General features: G+C 40.8%; 1 protein-coding gene across 1 annotated transcript; it reads left to right on the top strand.

The window, feature by feature from the left end:
* Positions 1 to 2097: 2097 nt before the first annotated feature.
* On the top strand, positions 2098 to 8039 carry LOC124278476. The gene is made up of 5 exons (XM_046714177.1): positions 2098 to 2143; positions 2737 to 2883; positions 3571 to 3833; positions 4778 to 5088; positions 7181 to 8039. Exons 1-5 carry the CDS (start codon positions 2098 to 2100, stop codon positions 7476 to 7478), a joined length of 1065 nt encoding a protein of 354 aa, XP_046570133.1. The 3' UTR covers positions 7479 to 8039.
* The last annotated feature ends 11315 nt before the right edge of the window (positions 8040 to 19354 follow it).

Raw genomic sequence — 19354 nt, 5'->3', positions numbered from 1 at the left:
AAAATGACGCTAACCAATTTTTTTCGATGATTGTTCGTTGGTAATGAAGCAATCATCAATTGTGAGATTTCAACCAATTCCCAACACTAATATCTACACAGACTTTCATATACAACAGATATTTTACTTCATTATTCAATGACAAACGGCATACTGTAATACTATATATTGTATAATAATAACAGAAAATAGAATGACTATACAATTTTTGAGATTGCTGTTATCAGAACCATAACATTATATGTTTAGGGTCTTGGACTGTAGAAAATAGGATCGACATGTACAATTAGTGTCACTTACTGTCAAACACTTAAGCTCCCAATGTATCGCAATACGGGTACTTGAATCGCAATATATTGCAGTACAATTTATTTGCCAATACACAGTCCTAGTATGTTAGTGTGTATGCTGGTACGATCTATGGATGTTCCAGGAAGTTGACCCAGTCTGTTGTTTCTATACTGTAACGTTAAGGTCGTAGAACATGCAGGCTGTTTCAAGTGCCGTAACAGATTCCACTGAGCGTAAAGGTCATCATACTGAGTGAGTGAGTATGGTTTTACGCCATTTTTAGCAATATTCCAGCAATATCACGGCGGGGACACCAGAAATGGGCTTCACAAATTGTACCCATGTGGGAATCGAACCCGGGTCTTCGGCGTGACGAGCGGACGCTTTAACCACTAGGCTACCCCACCGCCCAAAGGTCATCATAATTAATGGATGCAGACAAGCAGCTATGATAAATTATGCTACTGACATGTTAACCATGTTCCACTGTCTCGGTAGCTTTCTCCACTTATGCAATTTGCTTAAAAGAATATTTGTTTGTTTGAACATGGCGTACGAACAACCATTTCTGTACCAGACAATTTAGTGACACCTCATTGCGTTTGCTGATCATGTTGAAAGCGATGTCCTAATTTTGAATTACGTCTTTTGTGAACCACATTAGTGGTGCTGTGTGGTCCTGGGCATAGAGCGCAGGTCACAAATCAGTTGAAGTTAAGCAACGTTGGGCACAGAGAGTCCTCGGATGGGTGGCCCGTGTTTGGCAGCTTGACTCCTGAGAGTTTCTAGGACTTCGGTCCTGCCACTCAACGAAGCACATGTGACACACGTGGTCTCACCTTAGCAAGTGAATTTGTTTTGGCTCTGTTCACCCAGCAGAAAATGGGTACCCGGTGAGATAATTCATGTGACTATTTACCTTCTAGCGCCTCACAGGCAGCTTGGGTTATCCGGATTAACAATGATCAGATTGTGCGCTTTGGAAATAGCGCCATAGAAATGCACTATTATTGTTCGTAAAACCGATCCTTGCTGTTTACATCGTCTAGTGTACAATGCTTGTACTGGCAAAAACTGGACATACAATCTTTAGTTTCGTTATATAACAATCGTAAGGAACTGAATTCAGACTGAGCAAAAATACGGAAGCAAAGTATGTATACAATGCCGTCCGGTGATTCCGCGCACCTAAGCACATCGATCGCAACACGGCAACTAACGTCTCTTATTTTTTGTGGTTTACGTGACTAAACATGCTGGTATGCATCATATTATATTGAAGACTATAAGATTCTAACGTTGCATTATGCCTTACGGTTGACCTATACGGCGTTCCGACAACATCGCTTGCTGTCCGGTAACTCTGCGCAGCAATTGCTGCTCATAACATCCGGCTTGAGATCCTAAGTATAGAAGCGTATTAGGGCCAGAATATCATCAAAAATCACTTCATCAATGTAAGGAAGAGTGTTTCATATTAAATCCAATTATGAATAATGAAGAACTGTCAATTTATCTGTCAAATACTGTCATTTACTTACCTTTAGTGATTAAAAGCCAGTCCCTTGTAGAAATGTCCCGATTTCAAGCGTAAATGTGGTAGCAGACGATGTTTACCTTGATACGGAAGTACGCTATTGCATTACCGGACGCGCGGAATTACCGGACTCGTTTGTATATACATCTTCTGGAGGGTCATGTCATGTATGATAATGGTACGGTTTCTGAAGACGTCGGTGTAAGATTATAACACTTGCAATTTCTAGATACGTCATTTTATGGTTCTAACATCTGCAATTCCGAAAGATGTCAGTGTCTGGTTACAAGATCTGCAATGTCAAGAGACGGCAGGGTATTTTAGAAAACGGGCAATTCCAGTAAAGTCAGGAATAACGTGTATCAGTGTATGGCAAGTTTGTCTTTTAGCTGTTTGGTAGTTACCCCCGTGGAATCTGGAGAACAGGTTGATGGATCGATGCCATCGTAAGAAAAGATGTTAAAAGATAGTACTTACTAGTATTACGGTTCATGGAGCATGGCATGGCATTCAGTGGATAGTATTAAGGTTTGGTCGGATCGAAACAACGCCAGAAATGGGCTCCACACAATGTTGGGAATCGAACCCGGGCCTTCGGCGTGACGAGCGAACGTTTACCGAACAAGTCAGCTACCCCACCGCCCCTAAATGCGCACATTTCACCTATATCATATCTATTGTTACACGAATGTCATTCACTGAGGTCCAACTGGTTGTATGTATTTTGATAACAAAGTAGGATTTTGAAAAAATGGCTAGGTTTCCATCTTTTGTGAATCTATGTTTCTCTATCGGACAAACGGGATTGGTTGGTCAGGTTCGCTGACTTGGTTGACACTTGGTTGTCATCGTATACCAATTACGTAGATATATGTTCATGTTGTTGATCACTGGATTGTCTGGTACAGACAACAATCAATCAATGAATCTCTTCACATCAGGTCAGGGAGTTCCGTGCGGGCAGTTCACTTGTGCGGAGTTTGCAGGATGTACTAACGGAGAATGTATCTGTTCGGCGGGCTACGTCGGTTCTGGTCGATTTCTTTGTGTGCCGGGTAAGTAACGAGCATAACAGGTGTGTTTAAAGACTTACGATTCGCCCAGATGCACAATAGATCTGTCCCAACAAATGAATGGTATACACGTAATCCTGAATTAGAAGTGAGTGAGTTTAGTTTTACGCCGCTTTTAGCAATATTCCACCAATATCGCGGCGGGGAACACGAGAAATGGGCTTCAAACATTCACCCATGTGGGGAATCGAACCCGGGTCTTTCGCGTGACGAGCGAACGCTTTAACCACTAGGCTACCCCACAGCCAATCCTGAATTAGGAACATGTGATCTTAAATTTCGCGTTTCAACTTGGTTATTCTTTACCATAATACTATCCCTCACTGAAATTGTAATAGAGAAAATGAAAAAACCCGTAGGAAATGTCACCCTAAAATATACTTAATCGAAGGCAGCCTATTGTTGGTGTAATGAAACTATGATATCATGAACACTGTATGACGTTATTTCGTATTGTTCGTTAATTTAGCGCTGTGACGTCATATTGCTTCAATTGAAAAATCAGCAGTAAGAATACCTAAAATGCACAATGTGAAAAAATACGTTATTACGCCTCAGAAAATTAGAAGATTATTGGTAATATTTCAGATTTACCCAAATTCGAAGCCTTAGTAAGGTCTTCAAAAGGTTTTATGTGGTTAAGTGTATTTTTATGTTTATTATTATTAGTTGGTCAGTGCGGCTGCGTCAGCTTCGGCGATCCCCACACACGACAATTCGACAATGGGAGAACGCGCACCGTACTTCCGTGTCAGTTTAACCTGGCTGGGTTTATTTCCGCCACCGGATGTGACATACAAGTAGAGACTGTCACCAAGCTCCGTAACAACCCCCAGTTCCCCTTCCGCATCTTCAACAGGGAGCTCCTAGTCACCGCCTCCAGGGACAACACTGTAGTGACCTTCACCCTGGGGCCAGGAGGTCAGTCCACGGTACGTATATTTTACATATTTAGTCCCTATTTCTGGCATGTTGCATCTTCAACCAAACTGAGCTCATATCAAGCCAGATAACTGGTCAATCCTTTTCAATAAAGTTAAAATATTTTTCAATTGCTTTGGGGGTGTGAGTTTAGTTTTACGGCGCTTTTAGCAACATTCCAACAATTCAATGGCGGGGGACTACAAAAATGGGCTTCACTCATTGTACCCATGTGGGGAATCGAACCCGGGTCTTTAGCGTGACGAGCGAACGCCTTAAACACTAGGCTACCCCACCACCCCTTGGCTTGCTTTGGTAGATTTGTAGATACATTATAGCGAGTGAGCGTTAATCAAAGGACACAATCCAGATGATAAAATAATTCATACTTTTAATAAACTTTATCTACCCACGTAGTTAGAATTGGCTTTCAGTAGAACACTCGTGTCGTAAAAGGCGACTAACGGGATTGGGTGATCAGGCTCTTAGACTTCGTTGACACATGTCATCGTATCCCAGTTTCGTAGACCGATGCTCATGCTGTTGATCACTGTTTTTTCTGGTTCAGACTCGATTATTCACAACCCTTTGCCAAATATTGCAGAGTGCTTAGTTACAGAACACACACACACAAACAAACTAACTCATTAAAACAACGTGGACTTTGGGGACAAGTGGGTTTCTAGAATTATAACGGAAAAAATATTTTGCGTCCATGAAATTCATAACGAATTTAGTAATGGATGTTGATGCATCTATACGAGTATCTTAATTGTGTTTCGTATCGTTTGAAGTGTTTTGACGACTGTTTACAGCCTGGTAACATTTTGATAATGTTTGTATATTTCTTTTCGTTAAATCCTACGTGCCAGTCTTTTGTACGGGTGTTCATTTTCAAATGTTGTTGTGGAAGCGTAGATGCCTGTTTATGATGTCATTTTCTCTCTCCATCCAGCCTGTTGTAGCTGCTATACCCGGCGTCCTGGACGCCATACCTGGACTCCTAGACATCGTAGTGACGTCTTCCCAGTTCAACGGTTTCTACCGAGCTACGCTTACACCATGTGACACCGTCATCGCCTTCGACCCGTCCCTAATGGCAGCAACGGTGTCGACCGTACCCACCACCATCTTTACAAACGAAGGGTTCTGCGCCAACTGCGACGGCAATCCGACTAACGACAACGCATTTCTCGCTGTACCTGGTGTAACGCAAGCTGAAGCTGACTTTGGGCTAAGTCTGAGACAACTTACCAACAATCAGGGGTGAGTGAGTGAGTGCGTAAGTGAGTGAGTGAGTAGTGAGTGAGTGAGTGAGTGAGTGAGTGAGTGAGTGCGTGCGTGCGTGCGTGAGTGAGTGCGTGAGTGCGTGAGTAGTGAGTGTGTGAGTGAGTGAGTGGGTTGGCAAAGTTTCAGTGACTAAGTATGCAAGTTTTCTTTATTGTGAAGATGTTCTGTGGAGAGGTGAGTGAGTGAGTGATTGGTGGGATGGGTTTTACGCCGCTTTCATATACAGCGGGATACAAAACAAAACACTGCTTGGATCTCATTATACAAAATAAATGGGGAGGTCGGGTAGCCTAAGTGTTTGCTCGCCACGCCGAAGGCATCGGTTCCATTCTCCGCATGAGTACGATGTGTGAAGTCCATTTCTGGTGTCTCCCATAGTGATATTCCTGGAATATTGCTGAAATTCTGACCTGGTTCACACACTTAACATGATGAGAACTAGTCTCTAATATTTGTGACCCGTGAAGATCCGGGTTAGAATTAGGGGTGGGTATTGCAGAGAATTTTCATATTGCGATATATTGCGATGCGAAAGCATGTATTGCGATATGTATTGCAATATATTGCATGAAGTATTTTTAAACAAAAAACTACTTATAATCGAGTTACTTCTTGATTTATAATAATATTTGGCACAAATGAAACAAGGACATATCCGAACATTTCCGACTGTTACGAAGTTTTCCGATTGCATGTCAAAATACCGGTTTTCCATCAGCGTATCGCAATACGTATCGTTTTCATGTCTGACCCGGTAAATACCGGCAAACCGGTTATATTGCGCAGCCCTAGTTACAATTGGTGTTCAGGAACCCATCCTTTCGTAAGGGGCGGCTAACGGGATCAGTGGTCGGGCTTGCTGACCTGATTGGCACATGTCATGGTATCCCAAATGCGTTTATCGATGCTCATGATGTTGATACTGGCTAGATTCTATTATTTACAAACCGTTGTCATATAGCTGGAATATTTCTGAGCACAGCTTTAAGCAACAAACCAACCAACCATCTCTAATATTTGTGGATTTAGGTGAGTTCATGTTGATGATATCACACTCTGTGCATCCTGGACTGAATAATTCGAACCATTGCACAGCTGAAACTGTGGTCTATTGGGGTGTAATGCGGTCAGTCAAATCGTTGAAAGGAACGGGTTCATATTTCAAACTAAAAGGAATGAGTGAGTTTAGTTTTATGCCCGCTTTGCAATATTCCAGCAATATCGAGGCAGGGGACACCAGAAATGGGCTTCACACATTGTGATCATGTAGGGAATCGAACCCGGGTCTTCGGCGTGACGAGCGAACGCCTCAACCACTAGGCTACCTCACCGCCCCTCAAACAAAAGGAAACGACAAATTCTCATCATAGTGTATAGCTAGTTCCCCAACTTTATGACGTCCTTGCGCTGATGTGACGTCATGCTTGTAATATCGCCACGTTAGAAATTTACGTAAATACATGTGCATGATTTTAAGATTTTATGAAATGAGCAGAAAACTCGAGATATTATGATGCTTCTTCTGCAGATAAACGTTTCATGCATATGTGAATGAAATATTTGAAAAAATAAATTATCAATGATAATTGTATTGTTAACCTGTCGAAAAATGTGTCCGGTATGTTCCTATAGCAAAGCGTGGCACTGATGATTGTTTGTAAGTACTTTAGATAATACAATGGACACATATTTTCTTTTTTCATTCAGACGGTCAGGTTTATTTACGCCATTTATACGTTTATATCGCTTAACACGCATTAATGTTTTGTTTGTTGTTCGTTTAACACCGCACTCAGCAATATCCCAGCTGTATGACAGCGGTGTGTAAATAATCGAATCTTAACCAGACAATCCAGTGATGAGCATCGATCTACGCAATTGGGATACGATGACGTGTCAACCAAATCAGTGAGCCTGACCACCAATCCCATTAGTCGCCTTTTACGACAAGCAAGAGTTGCTGAAGACCAGTTCTAACCCGGATCTTCACTGGTCAACACACATTAATGGACATTTGTGTGAGGTATACATGTATAGTGCCTGAAAAGAGTTACTTCTTGTCTTTCAGAACCCCAGACGGTGTGGAATGCACTAATCTGAGACTCATTGCAAACACGACGGCCTGTATGGTGGACGCCTTCCTCGTCAACGCCATCAGATGTTGCAGCGTCTACTACGACTCCACATATGCCGGCTGCCTCCTCACCAACGCCGTCAGCCCGCTGACTCGGGCCCAGCTGCTGGGAACCTTCAAGAACTGCATGCTGCAATACTGCCTCAACAACATCCCTGCAGCAGCAGGAATTCCAGCGGCCTTCGTCCCCACTGGCTGTACCCTTCCCGTTGGATATGTTTGTCCATCTTAAAACACAGCTACGGATAAGACGAATACTGAGGAACTAATGGCACCAGCAATATCTCCTTCCTCTTTTAACCTACATTCTCGAACCGCTGGATATATCTGCCGCCTTAAATGTCAGCTACGGATAGGACGAACGTTTATATTAGCATTTTTATTAATTACGTTTGATATCACAAATACGGATAAGACGAATACTAAAGGACATTATCGACGTCCTTTTTAACCATTTAAAAATGTTTGGATATGTCTGCCCGCCTTAAATCACAAATACGGATATGACGAATACTGAAGGACATTATCGACGTCATTTTTAACCATTTAAAAATGTTTGGATATGTCTGCCCTACCGATATCGCAGCTACGGATAAGACGCAGCGCAAGGGGCATATATTTTAGTACAACCGACATTCGCTTTTAACGCTTCATATAATAGGTATTGGCTAGACCAGAACTTTGATTATTGGGAATAAATTTGAATTATTATAAATTCAAAATATGAACCTGAAATAATATGGGTATGAGATTTAAAGCGATATAATGAACTTTCAAAGCTGAACTTTTCTACTTGACAACCACCTACTAGCCCCACCCTCCCACCCCATCCCCCAAAAACAAACAAAAACAAAAGAACAAAAAAGAAAAGACAACAAAAAAAGACAAGCAAAACAGAACAAAGCAAAAAACCACACACACACACACCAATACAAAATACAAAATATACAAAAGTGAAAAACAACAAAAAACAAAAAAACTAGAAATAACGCCCTTACCCCGTCCCCACCCACCAACTGAAGGAGAGAGTATTAGTAGCGGTTTGATTTGGATTAGAAGGATCTGTTAATCTCATCTGGGTGTTACTTTGGGATCAACGGTATGTGCAACATTAACTACAATATGTTAATTGGTAGGGGTGGATATATATTGCGATACGTATTGCAATATATTGCAAGAAGTTATTTTTTAACAAAAAAACTACTTATAGTCGAGTTAATGCTTGATTTATAAAGCAAAAACACAACAAAATCACAATGCTTGATTAGGCATTACTAAAAACTTTTAATCATACAAGATGAAATTGTAAATAATGTTTGGCACAAATGAAACATTTAAGGAAAGGAACAATTTAAAAACGGAAATATCCGAACATGTCCGAGTGTTACGAAGTTTTCCGATTGCATGTCAAAATAGCGGTTTTCGATCAGCGTATCGCAATACGTATCGTTTTCATGTCTGAACCGGTAAATACCGGTAAACCGGTTATATTGCGCAGCCCTATTAATTGGGGTAATGAAAAGGTCGTCATGTTTATTTTGTACATTATGATTGATATTTACGTTATTATTGATGTTTGGACCATGAGGTGTGACGTGTGAATAAAGTCAGAAACGGTACAACTTATTTTTTAAATTTTGTTTGTTTGTGTTTGTGTGTTGATTAACACGGCATACAGACAATTAACATTATTCATCAACAAATTCGCCGAGCGTTGCCATCCGATTTATTTGGTCGCCTCTCCCAACAAGAATACTTTGCTGAGGATTTAGAGTTCCCGGAAAACGGGGCAGTGAGGTAGCGTGGTTAAAGCGCCCAGTGGTTAAAGCGTCATGCTGAAGACTCGGGTTCGATTCCCCACATGGCTACAATGTGTGAAGCCCATGTCTGGTGTCCCTCGCTGTGATATTGCTGGAATATTGCTAAAAGCGGCGTAAAACTAAACTCACTCAGAATTGAACCGGGAGCTTCAGAGTGACGAGCGAACACTTCAACCATTAGGCTACCCCATCGCCCCACTACTGTTCGATGCGGCGTTAGACCCATCTTACTCACTTCACCTATACCCGATATGTGCGTGGTGATATATACTGATTGTAAATCCTTTAAGGACGTAGGGGCGGTTGAGTAGCCTAGTGGTTAAAGAGTTCGCCCGTGACGCCGAAGACCCGGGTTCGATTCCCCACATGGGTACAATATGTGAAGCCCATTTCTGGTTTCGTCCACCGTGATATTGGTGGAATATTGCTAAAGGCGGCGTAAAACCATACTCACTCACTCACTTTAAACAGATGTGTGAAAGTGTCTTACAGCTGATATCATCCCTGTTTAAAACTAACCGACAAAACGTGTTCAAATCGCACTTTGGATTTGGCTTTTGTAGAAATTTCTTGGATTATGGAAATACTCTTTATACAATACACATATAATATATATCAAATGAGATTCCTAGGGTCCTTAGTCAAACTGGCATGTCGTTCTGCCAATGAAAAGTGGAACATTTCGAAATCATTTTAAATGTCATAATTAAAAATGAACTATCCAGTCTTACCCAGCCTTGCGCTAGGTCAGGCTAGGATGGAGTTAAGATTGAACCATCGATGCTTACAAAATAAATCAGACACATTATCGAAATAATACCGAGTGACTCGATTCCACTGATCGTGAAATGAACAATCTGATCATGTCTAGTTTTACGCCGCTTTTAGCAATATTCCAGCAATAACACGGCATGGAACACCGGAATTATAAGGAATCGAACCCGGGTATTCGGCCTGACGAGCGAACGCTTTCCCCTCAACCCCTTCCCCTCACCGTCTTGATTCTAACAACAGCTGTGGGGTACCCTGTGGGGTACCGAAAGACCATGAACTATCACATCCTCATATTTAACCCTAACGCTCAGAAACCTGAGGTCTATATACCCACACGCTCAGTAAACCACTACGGGGCATTTAAGGATCATCCCTTGCAGTAATCCACCAAGTACCATAATCCATGTCATCAACGACGGTATCACCACAGGCGACCATATACACTAGCCAAACAGGAAACAACGGTGACTGAATTGTCAATACATCCATTAAACCTGCTTGGTCCTGTGGTACAGAGGCAATCACCTGGGGTGATGCTAATAAACACCGCACCACGCGGTTTACTGTGAAATCTGTACAGATTTGGCCACCGCGTATCGCGTGTGAAGGTTAATGAATTTCCATTTCAAAGTATGAAATATTTATGAAATTTGTATAGCCTTGGCTTATTGAGAAACGTTGTGTATTGTTTTTAAGACTCTTGCAAGGTTAAACCTGTCACGACGAATACATACTTCCGCTTATATTAAAGTATATTGCGGTGAGACTAATGCATCGGTTCATTATTTCCTGTGAGGCTGGAGCGGAGACATGTCGAGATTGGCGCTAGTATTCGTCTTGGGTGTACGTTTGTCAGGAGTCGTCACACAAAGTAGGTATACAGTAGGAATTGTCTAAATGACGATCGCTGTTAAATATGTCGAAATGAACTGCTGAAAACTGATATGCGTTTCTTTTTTGAAGAGTGCATATGTCACTGTATGTTCTATTACCTGCAGGGCGAAAATAGGTATATGTCAATGTATGTTATATTACCTGAAGAACAATGTTGGTATATGTCAATGTATGTTATATTACTCGTGGAGCAAAAAGTAGGTATATGTCAATGTTTGTTCGGTTACCTGTAGAGCAATGTGGATATATGTCAATGTATGATATATTACCTGTAGAGCAATGAGGGTATATGTCAATGTATGTTATATTACCTGTAGAACAATGTGGATATATGTCAATGTATGATATATTACCTGTAGAGCAATCTGGGTATATGTCAATGTATGGTCTATTACTTATAGAGCAAAAGTAGGTATATGCCTATGTATGTTCTATTACCTGTAGAGCAATGTGTGTATATGTCAATGTATGTTCTATTACCTGTAGAGCAATGTGGATATATGTCAATGTATGTTCTATTAAATGTAGAACAAAGTGGGTATATGTCAATGTGTGTTCTATTACCTGTAGAGCAATGTGGATATATATCAATGTATGTTCTATTAAATGAAGAACAAAGTGGGTATATGCCTATGTATGTTCTATTACCTGTAGAGCAATGTGGATATATATCAATGTATGTTCTATTAAATGAAGAACAAAGTGGGTATATGCCTATGTATGTTCTATTACCTGTACAGCAATGCGGGTATATGTCAGTGTATGTTCTAGTACATGTAGAGCAATCTGGGTATATGTCAATGTATGTTCTATTACCTGTAGAGCAATGCGGGGTATATGTCAATGTATGTTCTATTACCTGTAGAGCAATGTGGGTATATGTCAATGTATGTTCTATTACCTGTAGAGCAATGCGGGGTATATGTCAATGTATGTTCTATTACCTGTAGAACAATGTGGGTATATGTCAATGCATGTTCTATTGCCTGTAGAGCAATGAGGGGATATGTCAGTGTATGTCCTAGTACCTGTAGAGCAATGTAGGTACATTTAAATGTGTGTTCTATTACCTGTAGAACAATTTGGGTATATGTCATTGTATGTTCTATTACCTACAGAGCAATGTGGGTACATGTCAATGTATGTTCTCTTACCTGTAGAACAAAACGACAGTATACAGTCACCCATTGTAGCTAGAAATGAACCAGAAAGAATAGCTTCGAAACATCCCTTTATAATGTACAAGAAGTGCCTTCCATAATTTAGCTCTTTACTGGAATCATCAACGTCTTAAATGAGAAAGGGGCGGTGGGGTAGCCTAGTGGTTAAAGCGTTTGCTCGTCACGCAGGAGGCCCGGGTTCAATTCCTCAAATGGGTACAATGTGTGAAGCCCATTTCTGGTGTCCCCCGCCGTGATGTTGCTGGAATGTTGCTGAAAGAGGCGAAAAACCCAACTTACTCACTTTCTATTTACATAGATATGTTTACCACTATTCAAATTTTCAAAGCGGAATATTTTTTCTTTTAAAGGATTATGGATAGGCAACTTCATTTTTGCCTTTTTGTCAGTTACGCTCCTACGAGGAGGTATTCTTTAAACAATACCCGTTTACTCCTATTTCCCCTGACCTGTTTGAAAATATCACCAACTCTGTTTAGATTACTGCCAGTGTTACGTCAGTGATGAGAGCACAGTCCGTAACTATGACAACGTGGAATGCCAGCTCCTACTGCCATGCGAGTATTACCTCACTGACGTCACAACACGCACCGGATGTCACGTTGGGGTGACGTTAGACAGTGAAACGCTATTTGGATTCGGCACCAGTGTGGAGATGCGAGGAGTCCAGTTCTCCGTGGATAGTGGAAAGGATAAAATATTTGGCTCCATCAACAATTCAGGTGTACAGGTGAGCGCTGACGTGAGTGAGTGAGTGAGTGAGTGAGTGCGTAAGTGAGTGAGTGAGTGAGTGAGCGAGTGAGTTAGTGAGTGAGTGAGTGAGTGAGTGAGTGAGTGGTGGGTGGGTGAGTGAGTGAGTGAGTGAGTGAGTGAGTGAGTGAGTGAGTGAGTGAGTGAGTGAGTGAGTGAGTGAGTGGACGTTAATCATAATGTTCAACAGTTAGGGGTAGTAATTCAGTTTAGTAGTTGAAGCGCTTGGCGATGGTTACCTTAGGCCATAGCAGGTTCACTTCGATGCATGTATTGTGAAACTCATCAATGATGTCCTCTGCGGCGATAGCGTTGGACAACGTTGGTCACTCTTCAAATGCTCGGGAGGTTCTGATCAGTTACTACCAGCAATAGAAAATAAAAATGAAACTGTTGAGCCTTCATAACCTTATTTTATGACCAGTATAAACACATTACACAGAAAAGCTATTGAAAATTATTTTTGATCAACACGTAAACTCTTTCGGATGATGACATTTAGACAAGCTAGATATGAATACACCTCTTTTTAACGAAAATACCTTCTCACCACTTATATTGTCGACCAGAAACGAAATGACACTATGGGTGACAACATTGGGTTCAACCTCCCATCCATCATCTCGGAGGGTGACCTTCACCTTCAGTGCTACGAAGACATGGCAGGATTCTACACCGTGTACGTACCGTCGTGTGATACGACATTGCGTTACCATACCAACGGACTGGCTATGGTCGTTACACCACAAGATAAAGTAACGAAGAAACAACCATATTTGTGTGGTAGTTGCGATGGTGACACGCATCCTCTGGCGTCACTTCCGGATGGCGTTGGGATGAATCTGACGTCCGAAGAAGATATTCTGACTGGCTGGCTCTATCATACTTCGCTACTGATAGAAGGAGGTGAAAGGTATTTACCAGTAATGAGGAGCAAACGAATTATACCTATTTGTTTGATTGATCATGTTTCATTTACAATAAGAAATATATTAAATATATTAAAAGGTAACTGGTGGGCGAGCTGTCTAAGGCGCCGCGTTAGTAAGCGAAAGGTGCCTGGATCGATCCCTACTTGTGACCGGGTGTAAAAACCTTGGAGCTAACATTACTTGCAAGCGCTTTTAGTGTGCAGTACAGAACCCTGTGCACTTAAAAGAACCAAGTCATACGATGGTAGGTGGCTAAACTGGGGATACACGAACACGTGCAGACACCTAGTTGTGGGTACAATTAACGTACAGTATCACTGTACAGAATACTTTGACTATGTGTCCAAGTTCACCCAGCTGCAAACGGGTACTTTGTGAGGATAAGGCTGTGTGAAAACTCGCTGCGCCCAAAAGGCGGCATGAGTTGAATACTCCCCAGGGAGTTGAGTTGGTTAAAAGAATGCCAGAAAAAAAGACATCCGTTGATCACGGGGACTCTTCAGCGCCTTGAGCATGTACGAGTTGCGTGGATATGTGCGCTACATACAGTACAACCAGAAATTATTGAGAATTCAAAGATTGTAATGTTTTTCACTTTTTTCACTCATTAATCACGTATTAATGTGAATATTAGCAGAACATAACTCCAGATTCAAAGACAGGTGAACAGTTAGTATTTTGTCAAGTCACCATGGGCAGCAATGCAGGCTTCAGTGCGGCGGGGCATACTACTGATCAAAGAAGTTAGAAAGTCACGACCGTGGTCCATGCTGTCCCAATATCGGACCACCTCTTCTTTCATTTCAGCAAAAAAAATCAGCTTTAGCTGATCTGATGTCCTCGTTATAATACTCCAAAATCAACTTCCTCTTCTCTAAATCATCCATACTGAGGATCACTGAAAATGTCGTCTGCTAGCAAGTAAACAAAGGGGGATAACTCTTCACAAACTAATGAAAAAGGAATAACGGAGTTGTCTCTCTTGAATGAAACCAAGCACTTGACAGCTGGTCAAGGTTGTTGATATTAGAAATCCAATTAAACATATTCCTAAAATTCTCAATAATTTCTGGTTATACTATAAATATCCTATAATAAATTAGTGATATCATTCAACGGACCGCACGTTGTGTTTGCCCTGCCCCCTCCTGTTTAGACTAACGCTTAGTCTCTGAATATATATAATACTGATAGTAACAAACAAACCCATTTAAATTGAAATGGAGACCCAGGGATACCAGAGATTCACATGGTAGGAAAATTTCAAATTGCCTCATTTAAGGCTTTGCAGGGTGGCTAGGCTGTAGGGAAAGTAATATGGTTCATGGATTGTGAACAGACTACCTCCTGTTGTGCCTTACAACATGTCAACTTGTACATGTAACAACGTGATGATGGGTGACATAATAACAAACAGCAGAAATGTTCTGGTGTACATAGAATATTACACAAGAGCTAGTGAGACACCCTTTTACGAAACAATGAACTCTCTAGTATGCTATTTCACCAAACGAAAACCAGGTGGGATACAATAGAAAGTTTAAATGATTCGTAAAGATTGTATCTATCGCGAAATAGTGTGGTATTTATTTATCTCCTTTGTTGCATTAAAAACAGAAAATCCGTTTAAGAAAGATGTTCCTGAAAATTCGCTTAAGGAAGAGCCTGTACACTTTGCCGCATCCAGTGTATACACAGCAGTAGGGATGGGTATTGTAGAGAATTTTCATATTGCGATATATTGCGATGTGAAAGCATATATTGCGATATGTATTGCAATATATTGCAAGAAGTATTTTTAAACAAAACACTACTAATAATCAAGTTAATGCTTGATTATAAAGCATGAACACAACAAAATCACTATTCTTGATTAAGCTTTAATATAAACTTTTAATCATGACAAAATAAAAATGTAAATAATATTTGGCACAAATGAAAAAGGAAATATCCAAAGACTTCCGAGTGTTACGAAGTTTTCCGAATGCAAGTCAAAATACCGGTTTTCGATCAGCGTATTGCAATACGTATCGTTTTCATGTCTGAACCGGTAAATACCGGTAAACCGGTTATATTGCGCAGCCATGAACAGTGATTGATATCTAGTGAAAATGATTTTCCACTCAAAACACTCGAATCGGGGTTAAACGTACGACACAGGCCAGTCTGGGTTGTACGAGTTTTGTATCTTATCTTCTGTGTCTTCCCCACGTGGGTACTAAAGTGTATTCATTGTCTTGTATCGCACTGATATGACCATTGACGTTTTTATCTATTCCCGATTTGGATTTTTTTCGATTGATTGTGGTCATTTGTAGACAAATGGACTGTAAAGTACAGATATAATAACAATAATATCATAAGCACAAACACAACCAAACAAAGAAACAAAACACCGCTGACATCTAACAAAATCCTAAAACGAACTACTCTCTAGATCATGTTCATTCAAATATTTTTGTTATACAGGAAGTGCCTACAGTACCGGTCCGATCTAGCTCGCTGTTCTCCGAGACAAGCTTTCGACGCACTGCGCATATGCGGAAGTCTCTTGTCCAGCCTCGGGGATATGTCACAATGTATTCAAGCGAGGGCGGGTCGTTCCCAGATCCACTTCGCGTTCTTCAAGTGCATCCGGGTTCAGTGTAACCCGGATGTTGCAGACAGGAAGCAGAGCTCTTGCTCTGTTGTGAAAAATATAGTCAATCATTTTGCATGTCCCGTCGGCCCTAACTTGAACTGTTAAGATTTAACCATTATCCTTACATCTGATGGTGGTGTTCAATGTATTGTTTTCATTATGGGGACAGTGGTCGGTAAGACGCTTGCAAATCTAACAGCCTTGGTTACAATTCATTTGTAAAATTTGTTTCAGACATATAGTCTCTTTTAAGACACCCTGTACACTATTTGATGATAAAATATATATTCGTTCATATGGAACTCATGTGAGCGTTGTAAATTATTTTGACATAATTAATAAGTTAAATATTGTTGTTTACACAATTTATGTATAATTGAGGTGTGGGAGAGTTTGCAGAAAACATATAAACTTACTGATAAATCTATTATGTCTAAAGTTTGTCAATATTCTTGTGTGTATTCTTATGTTTGGATATCCTAAAATCTAGGAATATACGATTTAAGTATGCTTTTACAATGGCATTTAGACAAACAACACTTAAAGGCAAATTATCACACCGCACTCCCCTAAAAATATATAATGCCTTTCTTTCAATAATACTATCAGCCCACACGGAGGCTAGAAACTTCAATTATCGATTTCAGGCGAAGTCGTAACTGATATTAGGTATTCTATTGCAGCAACAGGTAGCTGAAGTGAGAGCATATGCCTCAATATACAGTATATGTATAATCTAGGTCAAACTAGTGTCGAAAATGTGTGACATTGTGCCTCAGTTTTGGCATGGAGTAGCTATATCTGATTTTAAAGTCTTGAAAATACACAATTTTAATTCGGAGTGAACTTTTCATATCACAACAATCGACCACAATCGTGTCCCTGTAACTTGAAGGTGATTTCAACATGAGGATCATTTCATGCATAATAACTGTATTTTACAGTTTGTATTTGGTTCAGTTGTAATAGCCTGGACGAACACTCCCATTAAAGACATTTTATGTACATGTTAAGGGTATTCACCAATATCGAAAGCATTCGATATGTTGTCACCAAAATGTAGTTTTGTCTATTTGGCTGAATAAACATATCGGAAACCAAGCATTACATATATCATTTCAACAGTAATGATTAAATGTCAAAGGGATTCTTCCTTGACATTCTTTATCAATAAATGCATGCGAAAGTAGATTTGGACTATGATTTAGTAACGTAATAAACTAATTTAATATACGATACTAAATCGAAATCACTGATATTACACAACGACAAACCACCATTGTAAAAAAGGAGAGTGAATTTTATTAACAGGTGTATGGGAAGTGGATTTTGCCCATATCCCTGTCATTAAAATTCACTTTCCTTTTTCACAATGGTGGTTTATCGTTTTGTAATATCAGTGATTACGACTTGGTATCGTTTCTTTTGCCCGTATGTGTGGTATGATCTTTGAGCAGTGGTGATAACATAGACAACTGGCTATTGATAAAATTAAATGACACATTTGATCCTTTATCATCACCCTCGACACTATTAGTGGGTAAAGGTGAAGATGGCGACTGTCAGGTACGTTTTCGTTCTGTTGTTCTTCATGTCAATAACCCGCTCCGTCAGTTACATGGACGATGCGTCGGATGGAGACAGAATAGACGACATGGAGGAAGATATGCTGGATATGAAAATAGCCATCGATCGTCTAGAACAAAAGGTTTTGGCCGACAAGGTCTCTCTGAGAAGAGGGGTGAAAAGCAGATACGCAATGAGGTTAGAGAGGCTATGTCGGAGATGTTGCAAGATGGTTTACTGCAAAAGATGATGAGTACCAAGATTGCCGCTGAGATGAAGGAGATGAAGCAGAGCTACCATCAGATGAAGCAGCACCTGATTCACGTCAGTAAAACATTCATGGACTTCCGGGACGAGATGAGTGTGTTTCAAGCGGCCATATTAAAGGGAGGTAACTCTAATGCATCCGCGTCTAGGGACAACGCTAGACTCGAAATGGAACTAAAGCAGCAGAGTATCGAAGAAACCTTACACGTGAAGTCAGAAAACAAACGTTTAAAGCAGGAAATAGCGCATATGAAAGCCGCTGGAGGATCATATAACTGTACGGAAACTAATGCAGATTCATGTGCATCCATGCCTCTGCACACGACAACGGAACAGCCTTCCAGTAATGATACTGCAACTTCATCTCAAGGTAACCATTCAACGAATTGCAGTTTCTTTAGCGCGTGTTAAACGTGACGACAAAACTTTCTTAAGTACACCCATTTGCTGTTCTATATTAACTGGGGCGGTGGGGTAGCCAGTGGTTAAGGCCTTTACTCGTCACGCCAATGATCCGGGTTTGATTCCCCCCATAGGTACAATGTGTGAAGCCCATTTCTGGTGGCCACCGCCGTGCTACTCCTCTAATATTGATAAAAGCGGTGTAACACCATACTCACAAACTCACTCACTCCTTTTCTTCTCTCGAGGTGTTAGTAAGTTTTAAAGTATAGTGTAACTTCATTATCACGGATCCACTGTTCCGAACAATTAGTGTTGGAGACACCTGTTTAGAGTAAAGGAAATACCTTAAAGTGATGATCCGGATCTTCGTTAATCCGCACGAAGTTATTGACAACAGTAACGAGATTAACAAGTTTTCCTTATATTTATTTACAAACGAAGACCTTAAAAAGGGCTTGGTGGGCGAGCTGGCTAAGGCGCCAGGCTAGTGATCCAGCGGGCATGAGGTGCCGGGATCGAGCCCACCTGTGACCGGGTGTATAAACCTTGGAGTCAACTTTGTGTGCAGACACTTTCAGTGTTGTCACAACCCCTAGTGTACAGTACACAACCCTGTGCACTTAAAAGAACCCACGAATCTGTTGGTATATGACCAGATGGTGGCCACGTGAATACGTGCAAACACCTAGTTGCGGGTACAGCAACGTGCAGTAAACTTGGACAAAGTACTGTGACTATGTGTCCCAGTCCACCCAGCTGTGAATGGGTACCTCGTAAGGATGGGAAAGTCCAATAACTCGGTGCGCCTCGTGGCAGCAAGAGTTGTATGATCCCCAGGGAGTTGAGATTGATAATAAGATGTGCCGTTGAGATTGACA

This window comes from Haliotis rubra, unplaced genomic scaffold (assembly GCF_003918875.1).
Source record: "Haliotis rubra isolate DU_JTF1 unplaced genomic scaffold, ASM391887v1 Scf238, whole genome shotgun sequence".
Lineage (NCBI taxonomy): Eukaryota > Metazoa > Mollusca > Gastropoda > Lepetellida > Haliotidae > Haliotis > Haliotis rubra.
The sequence above is the reverse complement of the archived record's forward strand: the minus strand, read 5'-3'. Positions and strand labels throughout refer to the sequence as shown.